This window comes from Camelina sativa, chromosome 9 (genome assembly GCF_000633955.1).
Source record: "Camelina sativa cultivar DH55 chromosome 9, Cs, whole genome shotgun sequence".
NCBI lineage: Eukaryota > Viridiplantae > Streptophyta > Magnoliopsida > Brassicales > Brassicaceae > Camelina > Camelina sativa.
Window position 1 is genome coordinate 9709195 of NC_025693.1, and position 18578 is coordinate 9727772.

Sequence of the window (18578 nt, forward strand, 5' to 3'; positions counted from 1 at the left end):
TTGCTTCAGTTCACAATCAATATATTCTAGATTCTTTCTTATCTATCCTAAAAAAACTTAAGTAGCCGACTTCAAGCAATATAAATAATCCACCGTATACGCAATATGATACAATCATCGTTGTTTACCTTTTTTTTTCTTAGTTGTGTATCACTTTTTTTGTAATTAATATTTTCTTGTTCAGTGTGTGTTATGTTAACATTTCTTTCATCCTTTGGTTTATAATTACTTATTCTTTATTAAATCTTACTTATATAAACTGATAACTACTCTATATTTTGTGTAAGATTTCAAGTTAACATAGTTGGAGAAGCCTAAGCAGGAGAAGTCTAAACCAGGGAAGCCTGAAAATTTTATATATGGAATTGTAGTATAGGCCAAATGCAGATTTTGAAGGAAACAACTTCTTGAAAACAAGAAACAGCCTGTATGATTATGAAATGCAGAGCATGTAACCGGTAAGACTCGAAAAAAAATTCTCTTTAAAGATTTCAATTTTCATGTATTCTGATAACAGGTTAAAGGCGTGACCGTTTCTCTTTATAAAAAAAAAAGACATTATATATTAAGCTTTGATGAGGCAACAAGTGAATTTCAATTTTTAGTGCCAAGGTTGATGGTTGTAGTTTATAGGTCTGCTATTTTAAGAACTATCATAAGTATATCTATAAAAAACTTTCGTTTAATCTATCAAAAGTCTTATATAAAGCGTAATACTTCTACATTTTCTAAGTCAACTTCTTTATGTCTCCATATGAAGGACTAGATTGCTAAGTTTGGGGATTTAATTGTTATGTTAAAAATGAAGACTATGAAACATAGGAGGTGAGCACAAGAATTAGCATGTCAATGATTATGACAACCCGTCCCAAGGACCCCGCTAGCCTCACTGCTAGCCCACTAGCCTCACTGCTAGCCGCCCCAACGGATCCCAAGTTGGTCCTGCAGCTCAATTGGTGGCAACTTGTCCTGTGGGAAGGTTGTTAAAGGGTGAGGACCATGGTTCGAGGAACGCCTGGTGCACCAATAACCTACTGGTGGATTGGGATATCCATAGTGATGGGCTAGGATCGATGCCCTGCAGGGCCAGCTTGGGGTCTGTTGGGGCGGCTAGCAGTAAGGCTAGCGGGATACACGGGACGGGTTGTTACAATGATTTCCTTATAAAGTTAAAAAGGTAGCCAGAAGATGAAACAACACTTCCTGTTTTTTTTTTAATAATAATAATAACAATAATTTCTAGTCGTTTCATATCCACTAATTACCTAGCTACAATCAACAATAGCGGATAATCTAAATAATTCCATTAAACCAATAAAGATTCCAACAACAAATAATCCAATAAACCAACAAAGACAATAACCAAACTCCAACATCCTACAATGTTCTATCAACTCAATTCCAGCAACCTAACAATAGCTAGACAACAATCAATCAAGCCTCTAGAACATCCTTCTCCTCATCGCTTTGATTCCACGATCAGACTTTGCCTTTATATGCAACACAAACACAAATTGAGATGCATGAGTATTGTCATAAACACTCAGTGAGACAATCCTCCCATCTATTGGGCTATACACACAAGCAACTGAGATTCCAATGTTAAGCGACACAAACAAACACATCAAACCAGGAAACAAGTGTCAAATAAGGTTGGTGTGGACCGACACTGACTGCTGGTGTCGATCGACACTGACCATTAGTGTCGATCGACACACCTCCTTGGTGTCGAACATCACCGACTCCGCAGACGCGATCTACTCGAAGCCGAACGTCGAATCTCCGTTCCTAACCATCTCCAATCCGTCCCAAACTCACCCAAAATCTTCAGGAACCTGTGGGAACCGTAACACAACAAACACAAGCAATAAAAATACCACAACAACATAGAACAAGCAAAACAAAAGAGATCTCAGGCTTAGATCAGCTATGGTCATTCACTCACCTCTTTTACAGGAAGATCTGACCCAAAAACGCTGAATCCACTCCTTGGAAAGCTTCTCCTTTGTCTACAACAATCACACTCCCCTCGACAGCAACAGATCCCACCAAACAAGCTAAGAAAACCCCCAAACTCTCAAGAACACTCAAGCGCTTCTTTTCTCCCTCTCTCTCTGGAAACGGTGACCAAACAAATAAGACTACGACTAGGTTGACTTTTTCCCTTAAATACTCGGTTTGAGAATCCCAATTAAATCAAACCAACCCAAATCGATATTTTAATCCAACTCGGTCGAACCAGAAAAAGCTGGGGTCGATCGACACTCGACACCCACCCCCAAATCTCAATACTTGGTTCGCGGATGTGACAGAAACATAATGAGAAAGAGATTAAAGAAGGGCATATTAGATAGTAGAAAACTAAGGAGTGATTTGCTTTATTGTGGGAAAAAGATTAAAGTAGGATGGAAGAAGCAGAGGATTGTGTTTTTATGCCCAACCTCTGGTTTCGTGAAAGCATACGTGGAGTTTTAAATCAAAAGTGTTTTTTGTCCATAGTTTTTTATCGGCCTGGGAATATTACCTGAACCGAGAATTCCGAACCGACTCGAACAGAAATTTTTGGTTTTCGGTTTGGTTTCGGTTAAGAGAAGAAAACCGATCGGAAGAAGTTATAATATGTAATTGGTTATCGGTTCGGTCGGTTCAGTTCACTCTAATCGATCGGTTACCCGAATTTAACCGAATTACCCGTATTACCCGAAATTACCCGAAATTACCCGAAATTAACTGATCCAAATTACCCAAATTACCCAAACTACCCGTAAATAACCGAAATTACCCAAATTACCCGAAAATAACCAAAAATTTTGACCCGATTTAACTTAAATAACCAAACTAACCAAAAAACTAAAAACTTCGGTTAGTTTCTGTAACCAAAAATAATAACCGAAAAACCCGATACCCAAACCAACCCGACCCGTTATTTAAATCGGTTATTTTTGGTAACACTTCTCAGATTCTGAACTACCCGACTATTCGAATTACCCGACCCGAAATATCCGACCCGACCCAAATTCGCAGGCTTAGTTTCTTAGTCTTATATCTTAGTGCTGAGAGATTATATACGTGGCAACTTTAATATAAATATACTTTACTTTAAACTTATAATAACCCTTCTATGTAATCAAATGAAGGAAAACACATAGATATTGTTTATTTTTATACAGTCTATGCAAATAATTATTTTTAACATCTAAAACAAGAAATAAAACTAAATTATTGAATATCTGTATAATATATCAATACGTAAAGTATCGTGTACTGGACAACAAAGAAAAGCTTAATCAAAACTCTATTGTTATGATTTACATTTATCTTCTCTTCTCCGTTTTGCAAATAAACGTCAATGCCTCTAAAAACTATACTACTAAATATATTTCACATGTGTATAATTTGATGTTTTAAGATTTTACCTGTTTTTTAAGTGGTTCAATTTACTAAGTCCATATACTTTCAGAAGCCATAACTAAATTTTGATTACCCTAATATAGTTAGTAACGAAACAATATTCTTCTTTAAAATCCAGTCTATTTTTAGTGTTAGGGAAAAAACGGATAATATGGATAATGAAAAACATTATGCAAACATTTTTCTACAAAAGAAAAAACAAAGAGGACTTGACTTTAGAGATAACGGTATAGAATCTAAAATTTTGGGTAGGTATTACTTCTTCAAATTTTCACTAATTTGGATAATGGTTTGACTGATATATAAGGATCCATTTTGCAATGAGTTTTTGAGAATTTTGAGTATTTTAGAGAATTTTACAGAATTATTTTATTTCTTTGGATAATTTTTCTTGATTTAATAAAAATTAAATTTATAAACAGGAATACGGGTATTCCGTCAAAATCTATCATAATAACTATAGTCTAACATGTAATTATTTAAAAGAGAACGGTTATAGGATAAAAATAATTTGAGGTATTGATAAACAGGTTTTCACCAGGGTATCCATTCCCTGTGCAGTTGTAGTACAAAGAGTTATCAATCCAAATGGTTGTTTATGCTAGCAGGAAGGATGCAATCAGAACAATGCAAGTCAAGCCAAGCAATTAAGGGTTTTGATCTAACAGTCCTAAAATAAATAACATAAAAGAATATAAACAAAGAAACCACACGACCTAAGCACTCGATGCAAGCATTCGAGTACAGGATCGCGTGGAGTGATCGAGTAAGCAAAGATGGTATGAACAACTCGAGTGGTTACTCGATACAGGTTATCGTGTACCTGATCGGGTAAGGGATCGAGTAAGGTATGAAAATGCAAGAAATTAAGATATGAAAGCTTCTAAGGATGGGGTAATCGAATCCTAAGTGTTCTTAACCAGTACAGATGTCTTACATGCCTCAAGCAAATATTTCCTAGACAATGAATCTCTAAAATCTTGTTAAAACACTCTCTTGATAGAAACAATCAACCTTGATCACTCCCCTACCCAACTCTCGTTGGAGAAACATGACCAAGCAGACATTAAGATCCGATTCATTATTGTCAGTAAACCCCTTACTCATCTAATCTCTAATGGATTCTAGGGATGGGATAGATGATTTTGTGTTCTTGATCAGTTAGGATGTCTTCGTTGATTGTATTTGTTTAATAGATTTCCTTCTCTATTTGTGTTCTTAATGCTGTCAACAAACCGAGAGGGTGAGATTAGATCTAAGGTGTTTTACCACCGAGAGGTGTAGATGAGATGCTTGAATCAACCAACCAATACCCGTATTCCTTCCTCAAATTTTCACTAATTTGGATAATGGTTTGACGGATATATAAGGATCCATTTTGCAATGAGTTTTTGAGAATTTTGAGTATTTTAGAGAATTTTACATAATTATTTTATTTCTTTGGATAATTTTTATTGAATTAATAAAAATTAAATTTATAAACAGGAATATGGATATTCCGTCTAAATCTATCATAATAACTATAGTCTAACATGTAATTATTTAAAAGAGAACGGTTATGGGATAAAAATAATTTGACGTATTGATAAACAGGTTTTCACCAGGGTATCAATTCCCTATGCAGTTGTAGTACAAAGGGTTATCAATCCAAATGGTTGTTTATGCTAGCAGGAAGGATGCAATCAGAACAATGCAAGTCAAGCCAAGCAATTAAGGGTTTTGATCTAACAGTCCTAAAATAAATAACATAAAAGAATATAAACAAAGAAACCACACGACCTAAGCACTCGATGCAAGCATTCGAGTACATGATTGCGTGGAGTGATCGAGTAAGCAAAGATGGTATGAACAACTCGAGTGGTTACTCGATACAGGTTATCGTGTACCTGATCGGGTAAGGGATCGAGTAAGGTATGAAAATGCAAGAAATTAAGATATGAAATCTTCTAAGGATGGGGTAATCGAATCCTAAGTGTTCCTAACCAGTACAGATGTCTTACATGCCTCAAGCAAATATTTCCTAGACAATGAATCTCTAAAATCTTGTTAAAACACTCTCTTGATAGAAACAATATAAACAAAGAAACCACACGACCTAAGAACTCGATGCAAGCATTCGAGTACAGGATCTCGTGGAGTGATGGAGTAAGCAAAGATGGTATGAACAACTCGAGTGGTTACTCGATACAGGTTATCGTGTACCTGATCGGGTAAGGGATCGGGTAAGGTATGAAAATGCAAGAAATTAAGATACGAAAGCTTCTAAGGATGGGGTAATCGAATCCTAAGTGTTCCTAACCAGTACAAATGTCTTACATGCCTCAAGCAAATATTTCCTAGACAATGAATCTCTAAAATCTTGTTAAACACTCTCTTGATAGAAACAATCAACCTTGATCACTCCCCTACCCAACTCTCGTTGGAGAAACATGACCAAGCAGGCATTAAGATCCGATTCATTATTGTCAGTAATCCCCTTACTCATCTAATCTCTTAGGCTATGTGAGTAAACCTCTAGCATTGGTTGATTCAAGCATCTCATCTACACCTCTCGGTGGTAAAACACCTTAGATCTAATATCACCCTCTCGGTTTGTTGACAGCATTAAGAACACCAATCTAGAAGGAAATCTATTAAACAAATACAATCAACTAAGACATCCTAACCGATCAAGAACACAAAATCATCTATCCCATCCCTAGAAACTTTACTACACTACTCGGACATCATAACAAGAAACATAACAGCATATACGAATGAAAATTGCATTGTATTAAACGATAGAGTAGAGTAGAAAGAATACAAGATAGAAATCTAAAAAAAATGATAAAAAGTTATGAAATAAAATCTAAAACAGAAGGGGAAAGTGTTTGAGTCGCTCAGTTCTCTCACAGAAGCTCTCGCTCTCTGCTTTGAGGGTCTGCGGCGTGCTCGTTTGCGAGGAAGGAGAGGAGGGGTTTATATATGGAAACCCCTTTGACCTAGCTTCCCAGACCTGCCCGATGGTCTACTCGATGGGGTACACGAGGATGAAGTCGGGTTATTCCTCGGGTAGATCTTCGGGTTGTTCTTCCGGCTCTTGGATCCTCCTCGATCGTGTTGGGGTTCAGACTTGTTCTTCTAGCTTGATGGCTCCTTCGGGTACATGCTCGGGTTTGTCCTTGTTTTTCCCCATTTTAGGCTCTTAAGCACATGTTTTCTTCCAAAATATGCAAATGCAACAATGCAACACCCTAAATGGCCTAAAAGTGAATTCTTACAATTAATGACCTAAAAATGCTAAGTTGAGGATATGAACAATGCAAAATATGGACAAAAAAGGATGCTAAAAACATGTAAATTAGAGAGTTATCAGACCCCCAAACTTAAATCTTGCTAGTCCTCTAGCAAGGAAGTAGGAGAGTGCGGTTTAAAAACGGGGACTCCTAACCTTTTTACGCTAAGCGAAGGATTCAAGCTATAGTCCTTAAAGATAGTTTAATTGTGCTAAGATCAATCAACATACTTGTAACATCTGCGAACCAAGTATCAGATTTTTGGTCTGAGTGTCGATTGACATCCTTGGTGTATCGATCGACACCATGTTTTCCGGGTTGGTCGTGTTGGTTTTAATTGCTGGTTGGTTTTGTTTGGTTCAATTAGAAATCCCTAAACCGTGTATTTAAGGCAGAGGACGACCCAAGTCGAGGGTTTCCGTGGTTTTGGTCGCCGTTAAGAGAGAAAAAGGAGAGAAAGGGTTGGAGAGTGTTCTATGAGTTTTTGGGTCTGTTCTTGGCGTTTTTGGAGAGATTTGTGGCTGGAGAAGGGAGAGCTGCTGCTGGGAACGAAGGAGAAGCTTCCTAGGCTGTTTGTTTCCACCGTTTCTCAATCCAATCTTCCTGTAAAAGAGGTGAGTGCTTGACCATGGTTGATCTAAGCATGAGATCTCTTTTGTTTGGGTGTTTTCCTTGTTGTTGTGTTGTTTTGCTTGCTTGGGTTCGTTTTTTTTGTGTTTCCCATAGGTTCCCGAGATGTTTGGGTAAGTTTGGGACGGTTTCGAGTTGATTGGAAACGGAGTATCGACGTTCGTGTTCGTGCAGTTCGCGTCTGCAGAAATAGTGTCGATCGACATCAATGTGGTGTCGGTCAACACCATGTTTTCTAGCCTCGATCGACACGGATGAGGCATCGGTCGACCCTAGTCTCAACCGAGACTGATTTTCCTGGTTTGATGTATTGTTTTGTGTTTGTTTGTTTGCTTAAACATGAGAGTCTCAAATGCTTGTGTGTATAACCTAGTAGATGGGAGGAAGGGCTCACTAAGTATTTATGATAATACTTATGCATCTCAATTGTTGTTTGTGGTGTGCAGGTATGTGACGTGGAATCATGGCGATGAGGAGGAGAATGATCTAGGGCCTCAGTTGTGTGTTGTTGGATTTGTCATAATCTTTATGTTGGAACCTTGGTTAGAACTATGCTAGATTGATGGATAGAATGGTTATGAATGTTATTGTATGGTTATTGTATATTAAGATGATTAACATTATATGTTTCCGCTGTGCATGTTATTGGTTGTTGGTTATTATTGGTTGGTTAGTAATGTGTGGGTTGGTTGGCTTAATTATATATGGTATTTAATTATTAAAAAAAAAGGTCGGGTTGTTTCAACAATTACAAATATTTTTCTATGCTTATTACCATGCATCGATCTAGTTCAACCTCCAACTAAGGATAAAGAACATTTCTTTCACATTCAATTAAGTGTTTGGCGAATCTTGCAAATGGAAGGTGAATCAAGCTCAATTGGTTTCAAGGGTAAGGCTTTTTAGTAAGGTGGTTTCAAACAAATTCTTTGGGTGGTTTTCTCTCAAAAGAAGGAATGCTATACAGTTGTGAAAACTATCTAAGACTGAGAACAATTTGGGCATACAAAGCTTAACTCTTGATGATCTACCCTTTTCTCATTCACTTTTTTTTATTATTTTACCAAAAACCCTAGAATTAAACTACCCACATCCTTGATTTTAACTTTTTTTTTTTACTCCCTAAGATTTAAACTTTAAACTTCTAGCTCTTTTTTTTTTCTTTGCTAAACTCCTAATATATGTATATTTTTTCTTTCTTTCTTGGAGACTATAGCAAAGTATTTTCTCTTTTTTTTTTTATTTTTTTTAGAGATTTAGAGCTAATTGATTCTAACCTTAGGGACATTTTTTTATTTCTCAACCCAACCCCAAATAAACATACTAACCACCTATCTTTCGAAACCGAATCTATTCGCTAGTTCAAATTCTAACTTAGCTAAATCAAGAGGCAGTTCTTTGTCGTTCTCAATACTCTCAAGGTTTCACAACCTATAGCACAATGAAAAAAGGCCTCACTCAACAATTCACAACAAGGTTTGAAAGAAAGGTTTGTGTTCATGGGTAGGAAAAATGAATCGGGTTAAATGAAAAAGATTGGTAAAAATGGAGTGCTAACCCGAATTTAGAGTTACCATGAGCCAGTATTCAAGTTCCATAAACAAGACAATTAAAGTTCAAATTAAATCCAATAATATAGCGATGTTCCAATGTTCAAACAATTGGAGAAAGCATTCAAAAGATACAAGGTTCTAAGCAAAGATTTTTCATTTTTTTCCAAAGATGATCTAGCAACAACGAACTATTAAGGGCTATAGCTTCAATCCTAAGGTTTGATTTTAAACAAGGTAGCTTTAATCATTGTCCTCTAAGATGCATATGCAACAATCCTATATGAAACAAACTAGACTCAATCCTAATATGTAAATGCAACTACATGAACACTCTCTTTTTTTCTTTTCTTTTTTTTTTTTTTGAAATTTTTGAAATTTTTTTGGGTTTTTCAATGCACATAGATGCAGACTTAAATGAATAAAACTAGCATGCAAAAATTTGAAATAAGAAAATAAGAAAATAAAAAAAATGTTAAGAATATTCTAGGACCCTCCCCCAAAATTAAATTATACAGTTCCTGTGTAAATAAAAGCTGGAAAAAGAATTCAAGAATCAAACAAAATAAAAGAAAACTAAATGCAATGTTATATACAAGGATCAGATGAAATTGGTACCTCATGGGTTGGTGAAAAAGGAGGTTGCAGCAGCCTCCATACTCGCCAACGTGTAGCCAGGGTCGTCTCCGGCTTAAGCAGGTGCCGTTGTTTGCTCGTCAGAGAGCTCGGTGATATGCATGGACGACTTACTCGGACCAGCATCCGAGGGGTTGATCGAGGGGGGTATCGTGTAGCTCATCGGTTAGGGCATCGGGTAGTACGATGGGTATGGTGGAAGAGGTCCACAATGATCACCTGTATAGCCACTCGCAGGGTGCATCGTATATGTCATCGTGTATGGCATCTGGTAAGGCGGAGGGAAGAGTCCTGAGTAATCACCCGACTGTGTGCTCGATTGGTGCATCGGGTAAGGCATCGAGTATTCCATCGCGTTAAGCATCGGATAGGCGTCTGAATGGCTTCTCCGCGATGCTTCTGGTCGTGTTACATTCTCCTCAGCTTGGGGCTCGTATGATGATGCTCGTTAAGGTTCTGGAGGTGGCAGTCCTCGAGTTCCTCCTAGCGGTCCGCTTCTCCCCATCCAATTTGGTGCGTGTGTCGAGGTAGGAGCTGAGGCACAGCTTGCCTTGTCTTGCAGCTCCTTGATCTGACCTCCCATATTCTTCACCAAACCAGTAAGATCCTTTACCTTCCTCACCAAAAACTTGTTCATCCTCTTCAGCCATCCGATCCTCTTGTGGGCTTCCCTCACTCCAACCGGTTTCTTTTAAGAGCACACATACTCGTCAAAATCAAAATCTTCCGAGCTATCTCCCTGTCTTTGCCCGGTTGCCTCTCTCTTCTTAGCTTTGGATTCCTCCTCCAGATTGTACAGCTCCTCCAAAGGTGGTGCAAAGTCGATATTGTCTCCTAGCCGAACCTTGGTGCACATTACATGGGTAAGATCATTTGGGCGGCTCCGGCGGTTGGATGGACGAACTTGAACAGCGTCATGCCGTTAGGCCTCTCATGGGCCAAATATCTTGCCAGCACGAGGTAGTCTACGTCCAGCCATCTCGGATCGTGTACCACTCCCTTCAAGGGTACATCGCAAGCCACCAAGATCGGTGTGACCAATCCTCCAATGGAGTTCTCTCCGCCTCCTTCTCTTTTCTTCATCGCCCATGACTTAAGGTAGAGGAACTGATGGAGCAGCACAAACACCATGCTAGTATCCGCAACATCTCCAACTAGCGGTGTACCATCCCTAGCATTGTCCAAAACTCCACACAACGCAATATCTAGCAGCTGGAGCTCATGATCATTGACATTCCCAGTCTCCTTTCTAGCAAAAAGAGTGCATGCGAGGGACTTGTGAAAATACCTCAAGACAGGGCTCCTTATTTGAGCAGATTTGGATCTTGTGGACTTGTAGGGGAGCTTGTCTCCTATTGTCAGCCATAGGGACCTCATTTCCTCCTTGCTAACCTCCATTCCTTCTCCACTACCAGCTTTGAAGCCATACAACTTCTCCATCTCCGAGAAAGTGAGCCGGTACTCCTTGTTTCTAACAGAGAAGGTGATGAACCCGATCCCCCCATCGGGTAGTAGGGTCGGGTGGTCCGCAAAGTAGTGCAAACACAAAGTTGAGAGAAAGTGGACCGTCTCCTCCTCATAGGCTTCAAGGTGGGCTCGCATCATGTGGCCCAGGTGGCACATGTCAAACAGGAACTCGACATCTCTAACGATGCCCAACTGCTTCATTGTCTCACGGTGAGGGTATCGGGTACAACCGAAGCTCATCTTCCGGAAAACCTTGAAGAGTTTTGCCGGAGTCTCCACCTCCTTCTGCTTCAGCCTCCGCGAGGCTTGGCGAGTTCTTTCTCTCTGCTCCTATTCTCGCTCACTGTTCTCCTCCTCTCTGTCTAGATCCTCTTCCTCAGCTGCTCTCTCAGCTACTCTTTCAGCCTTCTCTGAAGCTGGCCTCTTCCCTCTTGCAACCGCAGCTCTGCTCCTTAGCCGCGAGGTTTGGATCTCCCCTTGCTCTTCTCCACCAGCATCAGAATCGACCTCCATGGGGTCGGTAACAGTTCTCTCGAACGCAGACAGGTCCCAACGTCGAGGAGATCGGCGAACAGCACTCGCCATTGGACTTGGTGAGCGAACTCGGTGGTCTACTCGATCGGTTACTCGAGCACCAGATCGGGTGGTGGATCGGGTTGAACATCGGGTTGGTGAAGCAAAACATCCAGCCAGCGGTTGCGAATACGGAACATTTCCTCTTCCTTGGGATTCTCGAGGTTCGACGGCATCATCTCCGGTTGTAGCAGCGGCGGAGGTTGATCTTCTTCCTTTCCTTTGGTAGGTTTTCGTGTGTGGCTCCATTATCGAATCCTTGAGAAGAAAAAGCTAAGGTTCGAGGTTAATAGGGTTAGTTCCCAAAGAAAATCGAATAAAACTCGAGTTTGAGAGAGAATAGAAAGTATGAAAACTAAAAGCTCTAGCGTTGAAAGAAACTTATCGGTGCTGCTGAGGAAGAAGGGTTCGAAACCCTTAAATAGAGCAGGGCTAGGGTTTTGGGCTTCACCGAGAGTGGGCTTTCTTGTGGAATTCGGACTCCACTCGCCACCCGAGTAGAGACACGATCAGGCGCATCGAGTACGGTGTCGGGTTGAGCCTCGGGTTCCCCAATTATTTTTTTATATTTATCTTTTTAATAAAACATGCAAAAATATAAAATAAGCTAAATCAAATAAATCAAAATTAAAATAGAATAAAATATACCTTTGGGACTTCCTTCCAAGTGATCTTGTTTTAAGTCACTAAGCTTGACTCTTCATCCTCTTTAAGCATGGGATCTAGGAGGGAGAGGTTTTAGAATCCTCTCCATTGTAGCAAGGTGGTTCAATTCATTTCCCAAGTCTTGTCCAGGCTCCACAGAAAATGTGGTGTTGACTTCTTCGAGATGTTTGACCTTCCTCTGCTTTGTCTTAGTAGAAAAAGCTTGCCATCAATGGTTGGCCTCTTAATCCCCTATTTCACATCAAACTCCATCTTGAAGTGCTCACCATGCTCTATTCTGATCTTGCCCTGCTTCATCATAATCACAGCTCCTACTGTTTCTAAGAATGTTCTTCCTAGGATCAGTGGATCGTCTGGTTCTTATCTATATCAAGGATCATGAAATCAGTAGGTACTTCCACTCTTCCAATCCTGAGTGGCAAGTTTCTAGGATCCCAATAGGATGTCTGACCGTTCTATCAGCTAGAACCAGATACAGATGATGTGTCTGCATTTTATAGGATTTTAACCATAATTTTTACAATTGAATTGAGTCTTTTATTAAGTCCAAGTGTGCTTTTAGAGTCTTTTTAGTCTTTTGTGAGTCTGTACAGGTTCTAGGCTACTTTGGAAGGAAACTGAGTGTTTTGGGGATTAAGACAAGCATCTGTAGCCAATTTGGTGAAGACTGATCGAAATAGCAAGCAGATGGAGAAAACACAGATAAAGCATCTAGGATTGGCTGATCCGAATTCGGGATCGACCAGTCCCCGTACCCGACTCAAGTTTTCCTTTTTTGTTTTTAATCGACTTTTAAGGTTTTATTTTGATATTTAAGTTAGAGGCACGGCCTCTAGAGACATAAGCTTTATTTTCTGAGACTATTTTGTATTGAGAGCAAAAGGAGAAGATCTCTAATCTTTCTTGACACTTTGGGGAAGATTTCTAAACCCTGTTTTCTATTTCTTTTGCAATTCAACTATGTCTTATTCATCTTTGATTTGCTGTTTCTGCTTCTCCATGTCTGAGTAGTTTCTCAATTGGGTTTAGGGTTTCAGAAAGGTTTATATGATTAATTGATGCTAGGTTTGTTAGATTAGGGATTGATCTTATTGTTCATCATCTATTGTTGTTCTTAATGCTTAAGCTAGGTTGATCACCTAGATTAGGATCTTAGGTTTAATTAATCGGGGCACCAAAAGTGTTGTTGAGTTGCTTGAAAAGAACATAGGTGAGCAAGGTGGACCTTAGCCAACGAAAGTTGAAGTTGAGGCACCTTGTGAACTAATCAAAAATGAACTTGTTATTGCTTGCTAGGATTGCTAGATTCAAACGATGGTTTAGAGTTTAATTAATTCCTTGCATAGATAACTAACGCTGCGACAGTAGGTTAGTTTTACATTCGAGATTTGAGTTCAAGAATTGTGTTTAATGCATCCCTATCTAATCATCTAAATTTGTGATCATAATCCCTAATGATTCCCTGCACCCAATGTTTTCTCCTTTGATTTAAAACACTTATTTCCTTTCCGTTTTGATAGTTTCTTGTTACACAAACTTTCTCTTTTGTCTTACCTATATTTGATCTTGATAATTTCATAGTGCAATCGTTTGGTCTCTGTGGATTCGAAACGATACCACTAGATCGTGGTGGAGTACATATTAGGTTATTAATTGACCTGTTGATCAATTTGGCGCCGTTGCTGGGGACCAAAACGTTGCCTTTGAGATTCTAGATTTAATTTAGTCTAAGATTTATTTTATTTTTATTTACTAACTAGTTCTTTTGTTCTTTCTCTTGTGTTTTAGGTGCATGCAAACAAGAGAAAGAACAAAAGAACTAGTTAGTAAATAAAAATAAAATAAATCTTAGACTAAATTTAAATCTAGAATCTCAAAGGCAACGTTTTGGGTTATTGTTCTGCCACCTCCCCCTGTTCTAGGTTGGCGGAACAATAACCCAAAACGTTGTTCTTTCTCTTGTGTTTTAGGTGCATGCAAACGAAGAGTTAGCCCTACTTGACCGAGAAAACAGAAAAGCGAAAGCTAAAGCTGATAAGATGGAGGATGGATAGAATCCAGTTGGTTGTCAGCCTAACCCTCAAGAGGTTATTGTTCCGCCACCTCCCCCTGTTCCATAATGTCAGGCTCCACAAGAGCAGAATGCGGCTGAGCTGAACCCAGCAGCAAGGCGAGCCACCTTGAGAGACAAAGATGCTCACAACAGGCTATTTGCGAATCGGTCTGCGATTCAACCTCTTGCTCCTGCGAGACAAGATTATGAGATCAAGCATAGCCTGATCAATTTGGTCCAGAACCGTGTGTTTAATGGATTAGCATCAGAGAGCCCTCTAGACCATATTGAAACTTTTGAGAGATTAGCTAGTACAACAAGGTCTAATGGAGTTCCATATGATTACCTCATGTTGACTTTGTTCCAATTCTCTTTAGGAGATAAGGCTTTGAGATGGCTAAATCTCTTGGACCGAGGATCACTTACCACTTGGGAGCAGTGTAGAGCAGCGTTTTTAAACCACTTCTACACTAAGTCATGATCAGCTATGTTAAGGAGCAAGATCACTACCTTCTCACAAGGTGGTACAGAATCTTTTTGTGAAGCGTGGGAGAGATTCAAGGAGTATATGAGGGACTGTCCTCATCATGGCTTTTCACAAGAGAATCTTATGAACATCTTCTATGGAGGAATTGACCAGAAGTACCAGATGGCACTCGATACTGCCAGCAGAGGAGATTTTTCTACTGACACTGCCGCTGAAGCAAACCTCTTGATCGAAAACCTTGCAGCGAGTAACAGCGATCATAGCCATGAGTATGATCGTTCTGTGCGTGTCGTTAGCTCCGTGAATACAGATGTTATTAAGAGTCTCACTGCGAAGGTAGACCTTCTTTTGAAGAGAGATCAGCAAGCTGTCAACATGTGTGACGGGCAGACGGGTGCATATCAGCAAGTTGGAGTAAATTCAGGTTTTGAGGGGATAGAGGAGCTGAACTATGAAGGAGGACAAGGGAACTATCAGAATCTTGGGTTTAATCAGAATTATAGAAATCATCCTCATCTCTCCTACAGAAGCACCAACGTTGAGAATCCTCAAGATCAAGTGTATCCTCCACATAATCAACAAGGTAACTTCTCGCAAGGATTTCAGAACAAAGGTGCTGGATTTAGTAGCTCAAATGTCTAAGGATACCAAGCCCCATCTACAACTCCACAAGATAACAAACTCGAATTGATGATGCAACCACTCTTCGAGGGCCATAAAAAAAGTTCTGCTGAGATTAATGTCAAGATTGATAGCATTTACAATGATTTGACTAGGAAATTTGAGAGGTTGCGTTCACGTGTTGATTCCATTGATAACAGAGTCTCTGCTATTTCTTCTAGCTCTAAGAACAAAGAGTCATGCAATGCTATAACACTCCATGGTGGGATCGAAGATGGGCTGAGTTATGCTGTGATCAACTCATGTTTGGCTTCCGCAGAGACGAGATCGTTCAATCCTGAGACTAGACCAGCCGGTCCCATCCATTCTGATAATTCGAGTTTGATCCCCAGAAAAGTTGGATCGACCGATCCCCTTTATAGATCGATCGATCCTGTCATTGACGCATAACCAATTTCAAAAAGTCCCAGATCGACCGCTCCACGTCGAGACCAGTCGGTCCCTATTGCAGGTATGGGAAAACCCAGCTCAATTTTTCCTTATGCAGATTCCAAGGAATCAGTTCTTGTGGAACCAAAGCCCTATAGGCCACAAATTCCTTTTCCAAGAAGACATGAGAAGAAACCTCTGGATGAAAAGAAGTATGGTCGGTACAAAGAAGCTATAAGTGAGTTCATCGCTGACATTCCCTTTACAGAGGCAGTAAAGCACATCTCTTTGTTTAAGAAGGTTTACAATGATGTTGTGGTTGAAGAAAAGGATTTGGTGGAAGTTAAAGCGTTTTTGGCTCGAGAGAAGAACATTCATGCTCCATATTTGAAAAGGCTACCCAAGTTAGAAGATCCAGGAAGATTTGTTGTTCCATGCTCCATCCTAGGAGTGAACTTTGAGAATTCCCTTTGTGATATTGGATCTAGTGTGAACGTGATGTCTAAGGCTATTGCAGAGAGGTTGGGGATTGATGATATGAAGGCCTCTAAGGTCACTCTCACGTTTACAAATGCTGTCACCACGACTCCACAAGGCTTCATTAACAATTTAGATGTTCGAGTTGGGAATTGCTTGGTTGCTACAAATTTTCATGTTGTGGAAATGAGTGAGGGTTCTGTTATGCCTTTGATTCTTGGGAGACCTTTCCTAGCAACAATGGGAGCAGTTGTTGACTTGCCTAATAAGAGGATAACTTTCTCTAACATTGATGATAAGGTCTTTTACAACATGGCTCTTGTCTAGTTGTAGAACATGAGAAGGAGGTGGATGTCATGATAATGGGAGAGAGTGGTGATAAGAATGAGGTCAACGAAGTCCTGGACGGAGACATTCATTCTTCTAAGAAGAGTTCTAAGAAGGTTAAGAAGAGAGACAAGCCGAAGATAGAAAGAGTAATACCAGCTCTTCACATAACCTTGGTACCCCAGAATATGTTAGAGACACCATTGAGTACAAGGTGAAGTGTAAAGGAATATCTCGGCCTTTCTCTAAAGTTAAAGCCATCCTCACTCCAGAGTTTAAAGAGAAAGGCCAAGAAGCAGTGGATGGTATGTTGAAAAAGGTTCTGGAGCTTAAGCTGACGAATTGGAGAGCTTGTTCTGATATGAGTTCTCATCCTCCCATCACTTGACAACTGAAACCACGGTCAAGCTATAGACCTTAAACAAGAGCTTATGGGAGGCAACCCATGGGGTTTGTGCTGGCTTACCCTTTTCTTTTTATTTGTCTTAGGATTTTGGTTTTTTTTTTAGGATTTATTACGGTGAAATCACGTCCGGTGTTAAGTGTTTTCAGGAACAGGTTCCAAACGCAGAAGATATGAAATTGTTTTGTTCCATGAGCTTAGGATTGATCAGTCCTACTTAAAGATCGATCGATCCTGGTGGTTTTCTGCGGGTATCTCTAAGTTCAATAATGTTTCAGATCGGTCGATCCCACCCTGAGACCGATCGGTCCCCACCCTTGCCAACACCACTCCAACACCAGATGCGAGATCACCGGCTTTTGTTTCTTGTCCTTACTTTTTCTTTTCATTTTTTTCTTATTTTCTTTGTGGGATTCGTTCTTTTCTTGGTTTTGCTTTCACACTGGGACGGTGTGAAGTAAGTCCGGAGGAGGGATGTCTCTAAGTTACTAATGTCGTTTTCTTTTGGTTTTTCTTTTTGTCGAGTCTAAAAAAAAAATTTGGGAAACTATGATCATTTCTAGGAATTTTTTGCTTTGAACAAACACTCTTATGATTGCTTTAGTACTTTTGATTTTTGAATGAAGCTTGGAATGAACATGAGGAGGCTCAACATGCCCCAAAAGATCCTCACCAAGGAGAACATTAAGCTGATCCGATGTTGTCTCTAGATTTGAAATGACTTAACCAGATTTTACTTCTTGCCTAGGGACTTGGTATACATCGAACAAGACTCCTCCCTTAAGCCTTACAAGACATGCATCTACTCATAAAGTATGCTTCCCCTCTCTCTTCCCTTCAATACTCAATAAAAAAGGGAGAAAAGTAAAAAAAAAAAGGAAAGAAGAAGAAGAGGATATAGGTAATAAAGAAGTGAGCCGAGGGTTGTGCGTAAACACGTGCATCCTTCGGAATTTATGGAAACCTGTCCGCAAGAAAAGAGCAAAGGATTGATAAAAAAAATACAATGATACCCTAGAAAATTAGGGAGAAATCAATCCTTTGGATGTGAGAAAAGAGAGAGGAAATGAAGCATATGTAGGAAGTCTTGGGCATTAAAAGGTTGAAGGAGTCAATAAGTTCAGTGATCGATATTCCCTCGGCGAGACAGCACATTTTAACTAATCTGATTTAGAGAGACAACAATGGGAATGCTGAAGGTTTTTTAAGGTTGTGAAGTTCAGAGTAGGGAGTGTTGATCCTAATCATGGGCAGAGTACAAAAAGTAGTTCTTAATTTGATTTGATGAAAAGTGCAAAGAAGAGGTTCCCAATAATATGTGAGTTTCCACTTTCAAACCTTTTCTTTGTTCTTGAGTTTCTGTCTGTTCTTGCTTGAGGACAAGCAAAGATTCAAGTGGGGGAATTGATGTGTCTGCATTTTATAAGATTTTAACCATAGTCTTTACACTTGTTTTGAGTCTTTTATTAAGTCTAAGTGTGCTTTTAAGAGTCTTTTTAGTCTTTTGTGAGTCTGTAAAGGTTCTAGGCTACTTTGGAAGGAAACTGAGTGTTTTGGGGATGAAGACAAGCAT

The 18578-nt window shown here is 39.5% G+C and overlaps 1 protein-coding gene across 1 annotated transcript; it reads left to right on the forward strand.

Annotated features, from left to right (window-relative positions):
* Nucleotides 15883–16602, forward strand: LOC104715156. Its single transcript, XM_010432594.1, has one exon. It carries the CDS (start codon nucleotides 15883–15885, stop codon nucleotides 16600–16602), a length of 720 nt encoding a protein of 239 aa, XP_010430896.1.

Coding starts and splice junctions, on each gene's coding strand:
- LOC104715156 (XM_010432594.1), top strand. CDS start 15,883: ATGGGAAAACCCAGCTCAATTTTTCCTTATGCAGATTCCAAGGAATCA.